Here is an 18658-nt window from a genome sequence, read left to right as displayed (position 1 = left end):
GTGTGTGTGTGTGTGTGTGTGTGTGTTTGTGTGTGTGTGTGTGTGTTTGTGTGTGTGTGTGTGCGTGTGTGTGTGTGTGTGTGTGTGTGTGTGTGTGTGTGTGTGTGTGTGTGTGTGTGTGTGTGTGTGTGTGTGTGTGTGTGTGTGTGTGTGTGTGTGTGTGTGTGTGTGTGTGCGATGCTATTGACGATCCGGATTGTGAATTTTCCTATGATGAAGAGGATTCAGGGGACCAGTCTGGTGTAGTATACATTAGCTGAAAACAATGGGCAGCAATCATCCTCAACATGGACAGCTAAAGATGCTAACATAAAATGGTCAACATCAAAACACTGACGCCAAGGCAGACTGTCATCAAGATGACGCCAAGCCCCACAAGATTTTCTGCCACACTAGTTGATGATATTCAATCACCATTTCATCTCTTCATATCCCAACCAATAGATAGGATCATAGTGGACATGACCAACTTGCAGGGGAGTTGTGTATTTCAAAAGAAATGGAAGTCACTGGATAAGATTGACTTGCATGCATACATTGAAATCCTAGTCCTGCGCCGTCCGCAGCATCCACCCAAACTCTGCAGTGCTATGTTACATCCCGCAACACCCTGCTGTGATGTTCATACGACCGCAAGTAGTCAGGATCCGGTATTGGAGACTGCACTACTCAGTACGACACAATGTGCCCTGCTATGACATGAACTTCCATGACTACCTCAAAGTCACTGTTCCATTATCTCTAATGTGACTATTATCGCCACTGTTCATCACACCCCCAACCGGCCCTGTCAGACACCGCCTACCAAGAGTCTGGGTCTGCCGAGGTTTCTTCCTAAAAGGGAGTTTTTCCTCGCCACTGTAGCAACAGCCACTGATAATGCTTGCTCTTGGGGGAATTACTGTAATTGTTGGGGTTTTGGAATTTATAGAGTGTGGTCTAGACCGACTCTATCTGTAAAGTGTCTCGAGATAACTGTTGTTATGATTTGATACTATAAATAAAATAAAATTGAATAGTATTAGCTGGAGTGTACAAGTCAAAGGGAGAAGCAATTGTCAGTCTGTGGAATGATGAGAGTGGAAGGCCAATATTTCTAGCAACAATGTCTTTGGAGTCAATTCATACGAAAGCTTGGGTGTTCCGCAACACCAGAGCTGGTCGAGTGAAAGAGACAAACTAGCTGAGATCAGAGATGTATGGGATGAATGGGTCAAAATTGTACCTGTCTTGTACAATCCTGGTCCCCATGTCACTGTAGATGAACACCTTGTTCCATTCAGGGGGCGCTGTCCCTTCTGACAGTACATGCCCAACAAGCCTGCAGTATGGCATCAAAATATGGGCATCCTAGGATGCCAAATCTAGCTACTATGCATGGAATATGCAAGTGTATACCGGAAATATTTTCACTAAATAATTGGTAAAAACAGTTTTGGGGGAAAAAATGTTTGTGATGAGGAAAAAAAGTTAGTTTTGAGTGTATTTACACTGTACGGGTCATTTTGACCCGTAACATCATCAATGTCATTTTTTTTCAACATAATACGAGGGTTAATAAACAAATTAAAAACATTAAAAGACAAGAATAAAATTGATAGTGCAGTATAAGAATAAAAGTTACAGTGCAGAATAAGAAAATAAAGTTAATAAAATAGATTATTTAAAGAAAAGCAGCATAAAAAAGATAGGTCTTTAGCTTAGATTTAAAAGAACTGAGAGTTGCAGCGGACCTACAGGTTTCTGGGAGTTATAGTCAAAGTGACAAGACTGTGTCCCAGTGTGTTTAATATTTCCTGTATCTGAGTCTGCCCTGCATGTTTTCACTTCCTGCACAATGCACAACGTGCAAAAAAAAACCTTCTATACAAGTTTCCACGTATGTCTATTTTGCGTGTCTCACTGCACAATATAACCACAACTCAACTCTGAAGAAAGTTGTTCTCACCTGTTTATTTGTGTCATCAATTGTAACACTGTTTTCCTCCCTAAAGATGTATCTGTGTAGTAGCAGGAAACAATCCTTCTGCCCATCTTGACTCTCTTATCTTACACGTCATCAAAAGGAGTGTAGCGATTGTTAGAAAATATGTATAGTATATCCTTGTGTGTCATTAAACCTTTAGAAGATTGTGAACTGAACGGTGCTTTGGGTCGCTTTGTTCTCCGAGCGCTCGCCACTGTTTTCAGAATCAACTCACAGAGGTCAAGTCAGTAGACAGGATTCGCCAAAACAACCGTGATCGGATTGTTTCAAAGCAATAATTATTGTGAAAACATTTAAAAACTTGTTGGACTTCTTTCAAACCAATGCATTTGCTCAGTCTGTCTGTCACAGACTGCAACACAAACAGTTTAGAAAGCTTTTTCTTAAAAAGCACTTCCAGGGTCCTTTGTTCCAAGGACAGTGCTGGCTGTGCCCCGCTCGTTGAAAAAAAAAAAGGCCGGGGCAGGGCCTTTTCTGTAGCAGCTCCTCGGCTCTGGAATAGCTGGAAGCCATTAGACAGACTGAGTCTGTGGATGTTTTTAAGACACCTTAAGAAGCACTTTTATTTTCTTTTAATTGTGATTTACCTGTTTTTTCTTTCTTTTCGTTTTTCTGTTTCTATCTGATTTCAGGGGTTTAAATCTTGTTATTTTTCCACCACATCTATGTATTTATGTATATATTAGTGTTTTATGCTTGTATGCATATGTATTTGTCTTTGTGAAGCACTTTGGTGCAAAACTTGTTGGATTTTAAAGAGCTAAATAAATGAAATAAACTTGAAACTATCTTGGTTCCTTTGTATCGCTCAGACAATTATTTTTGTTTTTTCTTTGCTTTTGTGAAGTTGCTTTAACATGTGAATTTCCCTGGTGTGTGATCAATAAAGTTTGACTTATGTTAACTTATTTCAGTATTTTACAATTGGACACCAAAAGTGAATATTCATGTATAGTTTATCAGAAGTTCAACTGCAGCTACACTTTTTTGCAAAGCCACTCAAACTCTTGTTATAGAGATTCTGTGACCTCTCCAGAGATACTCAATAATCAAAGACAAAGCACAGAGAAACACAGAGATGTTAAAGGTGAATATTGCAAATGTTTTATGTAAGTAATCACAGGGAAGTTACAGAGGAAAAGTAACAAGGTCTTATCAGTTCAGTTTTACCCGGCAGCTTCCTAAGAACACAGAGAAACATAGTGTGGTACATGTCACAAAACAAGAAGTCTATGCTCATTGGAAAGCAGCCAAATGGATATTTTTCTAAACCAGTGAAAAGGTTTTTTTTACAACAACCGTTGCCAATAACCAATGACAAGCTTTTGCATGTCTCCGTATAATTTCATATATAGCTTTTCCTTTAATGGTCATTCAGACATACTGTCTTCTTCACCAATGACAGGCTGTTAAATATGTTTACTCAGTTGACATACCGATTTCCATAAATGGTCCCAAGCCTATAGTTAGGAATGTACCTGCACCTGTCACAGTAAGCAAAACCTCTACATGGGCCTCTGACTGCATATCCTTATCACAGCTCAGAGAACAGTTTGGAACACGGTGCATACAGAAAAGGTTTTCATCTGTCCTGTTAAATATCTCAATATCTACATGATGAAATGCTAAAACATCCATGGTTCCCCAGACAATGAATTTGACTGACTTTGATCACCCTCTGACTTTTCATAGTGCAATTCATAAATTGTTTACTCAAGTAACATTTTTCATAGGTTTCAATGTATTAATTGCTTAGATTTGCCTTGTGATACAGTAATCAACAAAGAGCCACAATTACTGTCTTAACAAAATGATCTTGTAAATGCATTAAGTAACATGTAATGGTTAGCTTTTGCGACCTGAAACAGTCAGAAATGTTTTAATGGCAGGCAGAAAAACAGCCAACAGCATGCACTGGTTTCATTTAAATTATTGCTAAGATCTTATCCATAAATGCTGTTAAAACAGTTTTATCTTTGTGGTTAAATGTACAGTACATGCACAGGACAACACATAGCTTGTGAAACTGGAATACGTGACTGAACTTGAAGTGTTAAGCTCAGACAAGAAGTAAAGCTATAACATATTACATCTGAATAAACATAAACAGCTCAGTGATTAAAGATAACTTGGAACATGATTTCTATTTAATAAACAGGGAGATATGACTTTTTAATGAGAAATCCCCCATCCTCTTTAAGAGTCACAAATGGGTTTCATTCTCAACACCCTCTTATGCTTCTTCTGTGTCACAAGTCACAAGAGGCTCTGCTCCCTCAACTACTTTATATCCTTTAATACGACATATCGTCGCTTTCACTGCAGCAGCTGCCCCTGTAAATGCCCCTAACAATGTATCTTTTGCAATACCTACCCAACTGACCAAAAGCTTCATAAATGTGCTGAATCTAGCCTGCTTTCTGATTTCTTCCTCTGACATGTTTCCTGATGACCGTCTAATGTCCTCCACCTCTTTTTGTATTACATCCTCCACTGCTTGTAGCATCTCATTGGTGTAGCAGCTTCCTTGGTTTGCCTCAACCATCTTCTCTATTGTGTTAAGTAGCTCCTTCACCTGGAACTGGTTACTTCTGTATTCATGCTGCTGGTTGTTCTTCCAGTATTTATTATCAATGACGTGGCAGCGGTCGCCGCACTTCTTCACCAGATCACTCATTGGCTTATTCTCGCGGACACAATCCTTAATTGTCTGTCCTTCAGGGAGCTGGTCACCATGAGTGAAGAGAACTGTTGCATAAGTGAAGACTTCATCAGAAAAGTAATTTTTAATTTTAGTGATGACAGCCTGCTCGTGCTCTGTGAATCTCTCCACTTTAATCACAATGAGAAAAGCATGAGGCCCAGGAGCACACTCAACGATACACCTCACTATCTCAGGTTTCATCTCCTCCTCAGATATCTCTGTGTCATACAAACCAGGAGTGTCGATCAAAGTGATGCTTCTTCCATTGACAGATTTAGTTCTTGCTTCACATTTTCTTGTTTCAGAGTTGAGAGTGTGGCTGATCGTGAACAGTTTCTCTCCAAATATGGTGTTCGCCACGCTGCTTTTCCCAGATCCAGTTTTTCCCAAGATGACAATTCTTCTTGTGTCTGACACTGAAAAAGAATACGTTCCATCAATAATATTTCACATATGTCTTTTGACTTTTTTCAACTAGAAGATAAAAAAATAATAAGAGAACAATAAGCATATAAATTATTACAGTTTTTTTCAATTGCTAAACGACAGTGGGCACAACTGGAGTCACATGTGCAAAACTCAAGCCAGTCTGCATTACCAACAGTCACCTGAGCTAAACAGTTCACATCACCTGCAAAACTCATTCAAAGCAACACAACTCTTAACACACGTCTCAAAACAGGCTCAGTGCAGCCAAACACTATGCACAAGCCTCACTGAGATGACACACACTGTCACTCAGAACACACTGAGGGTAAAAACACTAGCGTCAAACACCAATACAGAAATTACAAACTTTCTCATCTTGACAGTTTGAACAATTTGAGTGACTTGACACTACTCAATAGATTATTTAAGGAAAATATATAGATTGTATAATATACCGATTTTTACATAAGGTAAACAAGAAGGAATGAAAATCAGTAGTTTTCTTCAATATAATATTTTGTCTCTAGTAATTTATGGAATTACTGGGGAAAAAAACTAAAGGTACATATGTAACAATAAAGAATAGTGTGACTAATTATGCCTCTCTCCAGCATCATGTGGCAAGTTTTTTTCATCACATTGGATGTCTGCATCATCTCTAAATACAAAATAATGTGGTGATTCCATTGCTTTCACCTCCATTACTTTCTGATAAACAGTAAGAACACAGTTTTACTATTGTAAAGATATAGTGTTTTTCACTTTTTTTATAGCTGTGTATATAACCTCAGACATCTTACCTGGACATGTTGGTATCTTTGCTCTTTGACATGTTTCTCTCAAATTGTACAGTGTATAATTGTTTCATTCTTATTTGGTGTTTGTATACAAAAAAAGGCTTTCTGAACTTTCTCTGTATAAATACCATATATGTTCACTAACTAGTCTAAAACCAGACACCTGCTTAGGCTTTCAGCTAAAATTACAATCAGCAGTGTTTGATAGGCTGTGGTTAACAGTTTTGACAGCAGTGTGTTAGCATTTGAACAAAGTGCTGTAAATCTACAGTGTTTTACATGTTGTGGTTAAAGTCATGGGATAAGTGTAGAGTTTTGAAAACTGTTTTCAAGCAATGAAAAACGAACTAGAGTTTGGTCCACATGAACTGCTGCTGTGCAGACTGTAGTTAGAGATTTGCACATGTGACTCCAGTTGGGCCCACTGTCACTTAGCAATCAAAAAAAACTGTAAGAACATCACGTGTCTACTCTCTCTTACCGTACCAATCACTGTTCAATTATATAAGATAATCCATTGCGGTATAAAGCTGAGGATCATTTTCTTCATTTTCTAAACAGCTTTAGATTACTAAATTTGCAAATGCAATCAAATAATTTTTCGCATTCCCATGCTGTAGGCTAAATGAGCAAAGATGCTCACAGTGTAGACCATGGCTGTCATTACAGTTTTTCAATATTGTTATGACAATTTTTTCAATACTTTTAACAACTTTCCTAAACTCTTAACGCACCAACACACCTACAACACACAATTGGCAAAACAGTTAATTTCATGCTCAAAATCACACATTGTAAACTAAACTCCAACACTGATTTTCAAAATACAATAATTCATATACACTGTGTTTACCAAAACAATGCAAACATGTCTCAAAATCAAATAATTCTTCAAAACACTAACACATGTTCTCTCCCAACAGGAACATTTAGTCAATCATAGCACAATGTCATAAAAAACACTAACATCAGATGGAATTACAGAAACTGCATTATTTTACATGTGTCAGGTCTGCCCTTATACAACAGACAATAGTATATTGTATTGATCATAGATTGTGTTTTGGACTGCAGTTTCTCTTGAAGTCTCTCTACATTTTTGTTTTGTTGGGTTTAGTAAATGCATGCATATTTCTATTTTTTTACTGTAAAGATTATTTTTTGGGGTTTTTCCACCTTTATTTGACAGGACAGCTAGTTGAGAAAGGGGAGAGCGAGAGAGAGAGGGGGGGAAGACATGCAGGAAATCGTCACAAACGAACGAACCCTGGACCTCTGCTTCAAGGCATAAACCTACAGTACAGGCCAAAAGTTTGGACACACCTTCTCATTCAGTGTGTTTCTTTATTTTCATGACGTTGACATGACATTCGTAGATTCTCACTGAAGGCATCAAAACTATGAATGAACACATATGGAATTATGTACTTAACAAAAAAGTGTGAAATAACTGAAAACATGTCTTATATTTTAGATTCCTAGCCACCCTTTGCTTTTTTTGATAACTCTGCAAACCCTTGGTGTTCTCTCAATGAGCTTCATGAGGTAGTCACCTGAAATGGTTTTCACTTCACAGGTGTGCCCTGTCAGGGTTAATTAGTGGAATTATTCCCTTATTAATAAAAAAAAGCAAAGGGTGGCAACTTTGAAGAATCTAAAATATAAGACATGTTTTCAGTTATTTCACACTTTTTTGTTAAGTACATAATTCCACATGTGTTCATTCATAGTTTTGATACCTTCAGTGAGAATCTACAATGTAAATAGTCATGAAAATAATAAGGAAACACATTGAATGAGAAGGTGTGTCCAAACTTTTGGCCTGTACTGTATGAGCGCCTGCTCTACCCGCTGATCCAACCCACCCACCATTTTGTTTCTTTTGCTGCAGAGATTCAATATAAAAAATGAATGACCCATCTCAGAGTAGCTTTATAGAATGTACAGTTTATGAAAAAAGGAGACAGAGACAAAATTGTCCTGGTACTCCTCTTCCTCTTCCTTGTGAAGGCATTTTTCTTATTTTCTGTGTTCATCTACAGTCTATTGTTCAAATAGGTCCTCTTTTACTGTACTACCATATGATCATGCAATTGAAAGAACCTCAACACCTGAGTGTGTTTCCTAGAAGGGAATCAGCTGTGATTGATCTATTTGCAGAACTTCAATCAACTGTTTCTCAATAAATGCATGTATGAAATGCAGGGGATATATTTGGGTTTCAATTTACAATATGATCAGCTGTTCACTTTGACTTTAGCCTATAAGTTAGGTTTAGAACATGATGTTATCTGTTGTGACATACAGTGTGAAAGCATTTGGAAATTTGGCAGTAAAGATCCATTGTTTTCGTTTTGGTGGAGCTTGTGTGTAAAAGAAGTTTAAGCATTTTAAATGTGTGTTAACTGTGTGCATTTTGTGTCAAAACAACAAGAAATGTGTTAATTGTATAGCCTACACAGACGGATGTTGTGCTAACTGTGTGTTAAGAGTTTAGGAAAGTATTGTAAAGTGTCATAGCGATCATGAAAAAGTGTAAAGAGTGCAGTGCCACGACACCAGCAGGCCAAACACTTCAGTTTTGATCGGCTTTATATTAGCTGATACGATCCATTAAAATCTGACCAGAACAGCCTGATACCTTTTTAGTATGAGAGCATTACAATTCACATTGTGTGATTGTACAGTCTCACTCCCTACTCGTCAAATGTATGACGCATGGTCAAGGACCTTGGCGTCAAGTTTCAACAAAATAGGGGTACCCTTGACGTTATTTTTCGACGAGGGGGTCCGTCAGATAGACATTCATGTTATTCCCTCACCGTCAAATACCGACGAAAGAAAAAAACACGCCCCCCGCCCCTTAACTCGTAATCTGTGACAGTTATTATTGGTATTTAGCCAAATAACCACTGTTTTAATCAACATTATTCACGAGATATTATCATGGTTTATATGTATTTCTTTTAATGTTATTATTTCGGTCTATTTCGGCCAGGGAAGCTGGTTGCTTTTTTGTTGATTTATATTTTTTAAACTATAATGCAACATCTATCAACATTTATTTAGATGTTATTATAGTATTCATTTCTTTACTTTAATAATATTATTTCGGTCTTATTACCAGTGAAATATTACAGTAGGCTATATGTAATACAGAACATCACGATAATATGACCCGAGCAGGACGCATTCAAAGCCGATGTCCCCCAATGCAATGCGGCCATTCATTTCAAAGAATCGGGCAGCGATCAGCTGGTCTTTAACGTCAGGATCGCTTCAATATCCATATATACAGTCAGTGATTGTGTCACCAGCAACAACACGATGCTCAGTTTTGTAATATTCGTAATATTGATTTTTTTTTTACGTTGTATTTGAGGAGTTAAACAATAAAGATAGTTATAATAATAAAATACAGTTTCATGTGTTTGTCTCATGTAAAGTGTGCTCGGCCGGCCGGCGGACGGCATCTATCAGAAATGGAATCAAGCAATTTTACGGCAGACAGACAGAAACAGGAGCCGAACGAGTCCCCCCACCCACCCTGGAAGAACTACAACTGCTCAAGCTTTGTAACAGCTTCTGTGGCGTTTCTTATGGGAGTTGTAGTTTTAAAGTATATTGGTATATTTCTCATAAGTTGTCAGTGTATAATTTTGAATACACCCTGGGTTTTTTTGGTATGGAGAACACACTGGTGTCATCAGATTTTAAAAATCAAATCGTTAAATAGGTGAAAATAGCTTATTACCATATTTGACAGTGCTTACAGTAGGTACAATTTGGTGACCATATCTACATGATAGCTGAGGTCCAGAGCTTTTTATAACAGGGGGTTTTATGTGTGTAGCACCTTCTGTTGCTAAATGACAAGCCTTCAAACATGGACTGGGTTCAAGGTTCAGAGGTCAATATTTCAAAGCAGGAGTAATGTATGCTCTCCAGACTGACATATGTTACTCTCCAGGTTGAGACCTTTCCAACGATGTGTTTGCTATAGTCCTACGATAAGATTTTAATTTTTACACATCATGGAGACCACTTAGCAGGAGATACTTTATTGTTCCCAGAGGGTATTTGCCTTGAGTTCAAATGCTTCACAAATAAGACTTGACATATTGTTTTATCATACAGCTGACATACTTACGATAAAAAACAACATGAAAAAAGTGATATAGGCTAGACTGAAGCACATCACACAGCAACAATCTATTGCTCATCTTTCACAAACAGTGACAAGAGCAACACAACCATGCGTCATATCATGAAGCTATTGCACACCCTCAACCTCAAGCAACATTATTTAAAGTTTTAATTGAGGTAGGTCCAAATTAGGCCTATAGTTTAGAAATGTTAAGTTTACCATCTTCTGCCAGAGGATAAGAGCTCATACTTGGCATGGAGAATAAAGATAGAGCAGACCATATTCTGTGTGCTTGCCTGGAGAGACGGGTTTCTATTCCTCTACACAACCTTCATGACAGTCATATTAAAATGCTCTGTAATGCAGCCTTGTATAACATAAACCCTCTGATTCACCGTGGGTGTCTGCTCTAAATGATAACACACAATTTCAACACGGGCCTTCCAGCCAAAGGTGCATGTTGTCCATATGAACACCATTGGGCCTATAGGAGTAGCTGATGGATTGGTTCATCATTTATGACCTCTGATATCCTCTGACCCAGCTCTATCTCGAGAGTTACCTCAACTTCAGTTTCAGGAAAGGGGTTTTCTTAGACATGAGTAGGGGGGCACCAAGGAAAAAAGGTTAGGAACCACTGCTCTGACCCATGTCATGACCCTTTTCTCAGCTTGTGAAATGGTTGAATGAGATGTGTGAGTTTTGTCTTTGTGCAGTAGGGCTGAGGTAGAAGTGTGCCAAAAATGCCAAAACACATGTTGTATATGTACACATACCCAAACAAAGCTATATACATCTTAATCTGTGAACAAAAACCTCGGCAACAATCTGCTTATCCTTTTAATTTCCTGAAAATGCTTCTTAAAACTAGTCCCTTATAAATTTTGAAAAAGGTAGTCTCAGTAAAGGCTACAAAGGTTAGGATGGCTACAAGCTGTAACCACTGTGATTGATATGAGCATCATCTTCTAAATATAATTAATATGTTCGGCCTACCATAAATTGATATTTCAAAAAAGTAATTTATTTAAAACAACTAATAATGCAGTGTGATTTTAAATCAAACTAAGTCCCACACATAAATATATTCATGTTTTTTTCCCTTTAGTCTTTGCTATTAATATTCATCAACTGCAAAATTTGAAAATTGCGTTTTTAAATAACTATGCATAGAAAATAAAATAAAAAATGCTTCTCTTTGTACATAGTTTGTTTTTCACAACAGTAGCCTACAATTCAAAACAAATGCAAATTAGTCAAACAAGCCATTACATTAGGCTGTAGTTCTAAACACTCAACTGTAGGTTTTTTATATAGTATATATAAGACAAATCAAAGTGCTAAATATAAAACACAATGTTTTCATTATTAGTATTTTATTGTGTAAATTCTCACGTACAACGTGGAACATTCTATCACAGACGAGATATGGAATTTCCACGTCACTTCCGCGGATTCGTTTAAACGTAGACAAATACATGAAACTGTATTTTAATATTATAACTATCTTTATTGTTTAACTCCTCAAATACAACGTTAGAAAAAAAAATCAATATTACGAATATTATATATTTTTATCTTCGTATCCGCTGAGCGGGACGTACTACGTCACTTCCGGAGTTTTCCGCGGATTCGTTTAAACGTTATTATGGTTCATAACTTACTGGAACAAAACTGAGCATCGTGTTGTTGCTGGTGACACAACCACTGACTGTATATATGGATATTGAAAGCAATCCTGACGTTAAAGACCAGCTGATCGCTGCCCGATTCTTTGAAATGAATGGCCGCATTGCATTGGGGGACATCGGCTTTGAATGCGTCCTGCTCGGGTCATATTATCGGGATGTTCATGTAGGATATTTCACCGGTAATAAGACCGAAATAATATTATTAAAGTAAAGAAATGAATACTATAATAACATCTAAATAAATGTTGATAGATGTTGCATTATAGTTTAAAAAATATAAATCAACAAAAAAGCAACCCAGCTTCCCTGGCCGAAATAGACCGAAATAATAACATTAAAAGAAATACATATAAACCATGATAATATCTCGTGAATAATGTTGATTAAAACAGTGGTTATTTGGCTAAAAATACCAATAATAGCCTAACTGTCACAGATTTCGAGTTAAGGGGCGGGGGGGCGTGTTTTTTTCTTTCGTCGGTATTTGACGGTGAGGGAATAACATGAATGTCTATCTGACGGACCCCCTCGTCGAAAAATAACGTGAAGGGTACCCCTATTTCGTTGAAACTTGACGCTAGGGTCCTTGACCATGCGTCATACATTTGACGAGTAGGGAGTGAGACTGTGTTGGATTGTAACAAAAAAAGAAGACATATGTCAGCCATATAAGTGTAGCACCTGTGCACTATAAAAAGTAGCCTATTTAAAACAAAACTTTCTTTTATTTAAATTTCTGCATCTTGCAACATAATGTGCAGTGTTCAGTCCTGCTATAACTGAAAGAAATTAACTTACCGTCCATGTTTTCAAAAGTGAAGTAACTGTGGAGCGACAATACGTCAAAGTGACAAGACTGTATCAGAGTGTGTTTAAAAATGTTTCCTGTATCTGAGTCTGCCCTGCGTGCTTTCACTTCCTGCACAATGCACGACGTGCAAAAAAAATTCTATAAAAGTTTCCACCAAAGGCGCCAATTGATGTTTTCCTCCATAGGTGCTCACAGGCGCACGGCCTTTTAAAAAAAAGAAGTAGTCAAACATTTTCAAACATTTTCGAAAAAGCTGCAAGACAGACAGCTGACACCAGGGGCCTCATTTATAAAACCTGTTACGCAAGAAAAAGTTGCGTGAAGCAGGGTGAAATTTGTCGTCGCAACATTCCTCGCAATTGTCGGGATTTATAAAGACTTTCCATGCGTAAAAATGTTCCCAGTTTTCCGCAAACTTTTGACCACACGTGTGATCGTGCGTAATGCTCCCAAGGTTTTGTAGACTGCGTTTTAGTGAACTCCGATGGTATGCCCGTTTTCCGAACCTAACCCAGTTTTTGTTTTCCTGAACCCAACAATCCCGTTCTTGCTAAACCGACCCAGAGCCGGTCGCGGCGCCCGGCGAGGGGCTGCCAGCAACGGGGAGAGGCAGGGGATCCTCCCACACCGTGCAGCGGAGGAAATGCGCTTTTCCTCCGCTCCCGCTCCTGGAAATGCGTTGTTTGTTTGATGTGTATCTGTGTGTGTGTGTGTGTGTGTGTGTGTGTGTGTGTGTGTGTGTGTGTGTGTGTGTGTGTGTGTGTGTGTGTGTGTGTGTGTGTGTGTGTGTGTGTGTGTGTGTGTGTGTGTGTGTTGTCTGTCTGTGCGTCTTTATGTGGTCGTGTCTGATTGTAGATGTCTGTGTGTGAATGTTGTCTTTCTGCACCTGCTATTCCCACACAATTACCATACAAGTTACCAAATTGTCACATTTCAAGCACTTTCACCTGTTTTGCACCAATAATGATCCAAAATCTTGTTTCTATTTTTTACCTTTTTAATAATTGAATTTCCTTTCTCACAAAAAACGAAAATGATCATATGATCATAAATGTGATCTCTCAGGGGTAAATGGCAAATAGGAACAATAAATGATGAATATCATTGGTAATTGAGCTAAATCTGTTAAGTATTAAGGCTGTGTAACAACAATATGAACACTACACAAGAGTTACGGCTTCCAAACAGGATTTTGTTTTGATGTTCTACCTCTGTTAGGAGCACATCGATCTCACAATCACAGAATCGTGTTTTTTCCCCATTTTTCCGTTTCGTGATTGGTGATCAAGGGCTGGAATATTCATTGATTGATTAACATGGACCTTATTAGGACAAATATGGGACGACCTTGGGAGGAGCGTGAGGCTCGTGCACGACCGCATAAGGTAACGCACGTCCGTATTTATAACGAGAAGAGTGCGGTGTGCGCCGCAAGGTGTTATAAATCAGAATATTGTTTTTGCGTACGAAAATTCTGACTTTTTTGCGCACAAAATCTTTCAGAATAGAATCTACGCACAGTTTTATAAATGAGGCCCCTGTGGTTTTCTTGGCTATAATTCTTTGCTCAAATAAATACTGAAGATGTTTCCTTTAAGACTCAACAGAAACTGTATATTTAAAAATAAAACTCAACAAATACTGCACTCTGTCAAACAAGAAACAGTTCAGCTGTAAGTCTACATGAACTTATTTCAAAAAGTCCAACTACTGTACTCAGACTTGAGGAGTAGTTGGAGAACATGGATAGTGAATTATTGGCAAAAATAAAGTGTCCCATCAGGGCACAGTTACCTAATGAACTATATGTTAACTATAAAGTAAAGAGTATACTTTCTCAAGCAGGCTGTTGCTTTGAGTGACAAAGTCATGTACGTACTAATCAGAATTTAGCAATATTTGAATAAATGTCGGATGACACTTGTGGGACTGTTTCTTCATGTTTCTGCTGACAATCAAATCTGATCTAACCACACAACAGCGGCTGGAGCACACATGTTGATGCTAAGCTGCTGCTGCTGCTATTGCAGTGACTTCTCTTAATTTAAGAAAGTCCAAATAAATCCACCTTTCTTTGCCAAACCAATTAAGCTCACATTTAATAATATATGTTAACATTCAGATACTGTCCATAAGCAGTTGTTTTATCTGCCCTTGAAAGGAACTTTCTCTGGATGGTTTAGATATGAGTTTCAAAATATCACTATTCATTAAAACCTTTCCAACAAACTCAGGCATGTTAAGTGTAGCAGTTGTCTAAAGGGTCAAAACTTGTGATTCAGAATGTCTACTCTCTTATCTGTATGTATATCTTCTTTTATGGATAAGAGGTAACCTCAACTAAGAGTCCACAACGTCATTAAAAAGAAAAGTGGAGATTGCAGTTGCCTGAATCTCCTGAGTATTTTTCCTGTTGTCTCTGACACCACATCTTATTTTTGTCACCCATTTCATTACTGACTAAAAAGTAATACAGGGAGAATCAAAAACATTGTAAATGTCTTCATCACTGCATCATGAAAGCCACAACACATTGTGTAACACATTGTCTAATCACAATCACAGCACATACCACTTTCCATACTGATACTTTGTTATCAAGACAAAGGGACAGCTAAAGTAGTTTTTTCCAGTAACTTATTAACAAAAGATAATTATTGAACAAATCATTGTTAGGTTGTGATGTGATTTGAGATGAAGGTGCCAATGTTTTGCACAAGAGGCTCAGGGGTGTGTCCAGGGATTGGGAAGGCGGGACATTAGTTTGAACCCACTGTTTGGGCTGTGTTGCAACAGGCAGCTTCTGTGGCATTTCACTGTAGCACTTCTTCTGTAAGAGATTTGTATTACAGTTTTTTTGTTTTTCAATTGTCAATACAACATTCTGTCCACCCAGGCTTGTGGTACTTTGTTGGTACTTGGTATACTACTTTACCAAGTAAAAAACTTAATTTGTTCAAGTAACATTTATTAACGGTAATAATAATATTAAATAAAATAGATCTCAATTTAATTATGTTTGCATTGGTGATACATTTTAATTCACAAGAACCATAACTATTTTTCCAAAAGCACCAACCTTGTCAACAAAATAATGTTGTAAATACATTAAGTAACATTTCATGGTTCTTTTGCAACACGAAACAGTGAGAAATGCATTAAACAGCATGCACAGGTTTCATTCAAAAAAAATTTAAGATCTTATCCATGAATGCTGTTAAAAATGTTGTATCCATATGTGGTTAAAATGTACAGTACATGCACAGGACAACACATAGGTTTTGACAGGAATGAGTGACTGACAAGAAGTAAAGCTATAACATATTACATATGAATACCTAAACAGCTCAGTGATTAAAGATAACTTGGAACATGATTTCTATTTAATAAACAGGGAGATATGACTTTTTCATGAGAAGAGTCACAAATCGGTTACATTCTCGACAGCCTCTTTTGCGTCTTCTGTGCCACAAGTCACAAGAGGCTCTGCTCCCTCAACTACTTTATATCCTTTAATACGACATATCATCGCTTCCACTGCAGCAGCTGCCCCTGTAAATGCCCCTAACAATGTATCTTTTGCAGTACCTGCAAAATTGATCAAAAGCTTAAATGTGCTGATTCTAGCCTGCTCTATGATCTCTTTCTCTGACTTGTTTCCTGATGACCGTCTAATGGCCTCCACCTCTTGTTGTAATACTTCCTCCACTGCTTGTAGCATCTCATTGGTGTAGCAGCTTCCTTCGTTTGACTTAACCATCTTCTCTATTGTGTTAAGTAGCTCATTCACCTGGAACTGGTTGCTCCTGTATTTATCCTGCTGGTTGTTCTGCCAGTATTTATTATCAACGACATGGCAGCGGCTGCCACACTTCTTCACCAGATCACTCATTGACTTATTCTGGTGGACAAAATCCTCAATTGTCTGTCCTTCCTCAAGCTGGTCACCATGAGTGAAGAGAACTGTTGCATAATTGAAGACTTCATCAGAAAAGCACTGGCTAATTTTAGTGATGACAGCCTGCTCCTGCACTATGAATTTCTCCACTTTAAGCACAATGAGAAAAGCATGAGGACCAGGAGCACACTCTGTGATACACCTCACTATCTCAGGCTTCAGCTCCTCCTCAGACCTCTCTGTGTCATAGAAAGCAGGAGTGTCAATCAAAGTGATGCTTCTTCCATTAACAGATTTGGTTTCTGCTTGACATTCTCTTGTTTTAGAGTTGAGATTGTGGCTGATTGTAAACTGTTCCTCTCCAAATATGGTGTTAGCCAGGCTGCTTTTCCCAGATCCAGTTTTTCCCAAGATGACAATTCTTGTGTTTGACACTGAAAAGAATAATGTTTATCAATAATAATATGCCTTTGTCTTTTGGTTGTTTTCTTGTAAATGAAAATACAGATAAACTCAATAACAATACAAATCATCAATGCTCAAAAGTAGTTAGTACTAGAATAATGATGTCAATACATTAAAAAAGGCCAACAAGCATATCTTATGTTTCTAAAGTCTTTTGACGTTTTAACATGTAAAGGGAAGTAGTGTGAAACACTACTAAGGACAATTTCGTAAACAGCTTTAGGGATGATCAAGTAGGCTATAATTTTCTTTTTTTGGCCCCTTCCCCCCCTTTAATCTAAGTTAAAATTAGTGTTGCATATCAACACACATGTAAATAAATAATAACACATAGCTTGAATTATCGCTTTAATAAGATGATATAATTTCATTCAAATTGACTTGAACAGCCCCTCATAATGACACTTAGGATCGGTTCTGTACATCACTTGATTTTAAGTATTAGTACATATTGTGTGATTGTAACAAAAAAGAACATAAACAGTATGTCAGCCATCTAAGTGTAGCACCTGTGCACTATAAAAAGTATTTAAAACAAAACAGCTATTATTTAAATTCTACATTTTGCAACTTAATGTGTTCAGTCCTGAAATAACAGAAATAAATTAACTTACCGTCCATGTTGTCAAAAGTGAAGTAACTGTGGAGCAACTATAAGTCAGAGTGAAAAGACTGCCAGAATGTAAAATATGTTTCCTGTATCTGAGTCTGGCCACTGCTTTCACTTCCTGATTACACAAAAACATGCTGCACGAGTTTTCACGCATCTCCATTTTGCACGTCTCACTACATGTTACTACATGTAATATTTCATCACGTTATTGGTTCAGTGATAATCTGATTATGAAAACAGAAAGACTTGTTGGACTTTTTTTCCATCAAATACATTTGCAGGCCTTGGTATACAGCTTAATATCATGAAAATAATGACCATGTACCACACAAAGTACCACTGACAGCTAAAAATAGATTCACACAGCATTATTTCCAAATGTATCTCTACTGCAGAAAATGTTGAATTTTTTTAATCACATTTCTATGACATTTGCCAAAAAACATGAAATCATTGTTGCATGAATATAATCAGTAATAAAACATAACAGTGATGTCTGCACAATCTCTCCGGAGTAGGAGTGACAAAAAGGGAAACGTCTTCTGTGTAGCTTACATGAACATAGCAACCCCTGCATAGGTTAACACAGCTGTTGCTATGATTGTCGGGGTAAGGGCATGAACACAAATCTGGGCAAGCGTTCAGTGGAAAATTGTGATGTCATGCTGTCTAAAAGGGTAAAAACTTAAAGGATAGGTAACCCTAACTCACAGTTCATAATGTTAAGAGAAAAGTGCAGAATGACAGTTGCCTGATTCTTCTACAAGGGCCTGTGAGTATTTTGTGATGTGTTGGAGACACAGGAAGTGTCTCCAACACATCATCTCTTTTTTGTTACCCATTTTATTACCTTACAAGGTAATAGTGTGCAACAAAGGCGAGCTGCAACTGTCTGCATCACTGCATCATGAAATCCACAACACAGTGCCATCACAATCACAGTACATACACAATCCATCACATAACTTAAAATAAACAGGACAAACATTTATTTAAATGTAGCACAAAAAGTAAGGACATTTGTGTTTGGTAGATTATTTTTCTGTGGCAACAATAATTTTTGGCAATAAATCTTATACCGTTGGAAAGCCTGTTTAGTTCCCTTTCATATGGTGC

At 37.6% G+C, this 18658-nt stretch overlaps 2 protein-coding genes across 2 annotated transcripts; both read right to left on the bottom strand.

The window, feature by feature from the left end:
- Positions 1–3068: 3068 nt before the first annotated feature.
- Positions 3069–12670, bottom strand: LOC120572307 (GTPase IMAP family member 7-like). The gene is made up of 2 exons (XM_039821569.1): positions 12554–12670; positions 3069–5107 (listed from the first exon to the last, which is right to left on the bottom strand). The coding sequence occupies exons 1-2, from the start codon at positions 12558–12560 to the stop codon at positions 4221–4223; spliced, it is 894 nt and encodes a 297-aa protein (XP_039677503.1). The 5' UTR covers positions 12561–12670; the 3' UTR covers positions 3069–4220.
- On the bottom strand, positions 3069–17623 carry LOC120572306 (GTPase IMAP family member 7-like). Its single transcript, XM_039821568.1, has 3 exons — positions 17544–17623; positions 15950–16898; positions 3069–4134 (listed from the first exon to the last, which is right to left on the bottom strand). The coding sequence occupies exons 1-2, from the start codon at positions 17548–17550 to the stop codon at positions 15988–15990; spliced, it is 918 nt and encodes a 305-aa protein (XP_039677502.1). The 5' UTR covers positions 17551–17623; the 3' UTR covers positions 3069–4134; positions 15950–15987.
- Between the last annotated feature and the right edge of the window lie 1035 nt (positions 17624–18658).

The sequence above is a fragment of the Perca fluviatilis genome, chromosome 14 (genome assembly GCF_010015445.1).
Source record: "Perca fluviatilis chromosome 14, GENO_Pfluv_1.0, whole genome shotgun sequence".
In the NCBI taxonomy this organism is placed as follows: Eukaryota; Metazoa; Chordata; class Actinopteri; order Perciformes; family Percidae; genus Perca; species Perca fluviatilis.
The sequence above is the reverse complement of the archived record's forward strand: the minus strand, read 5'-3'. Positions and strand labels throughout refer to the sequence as shown.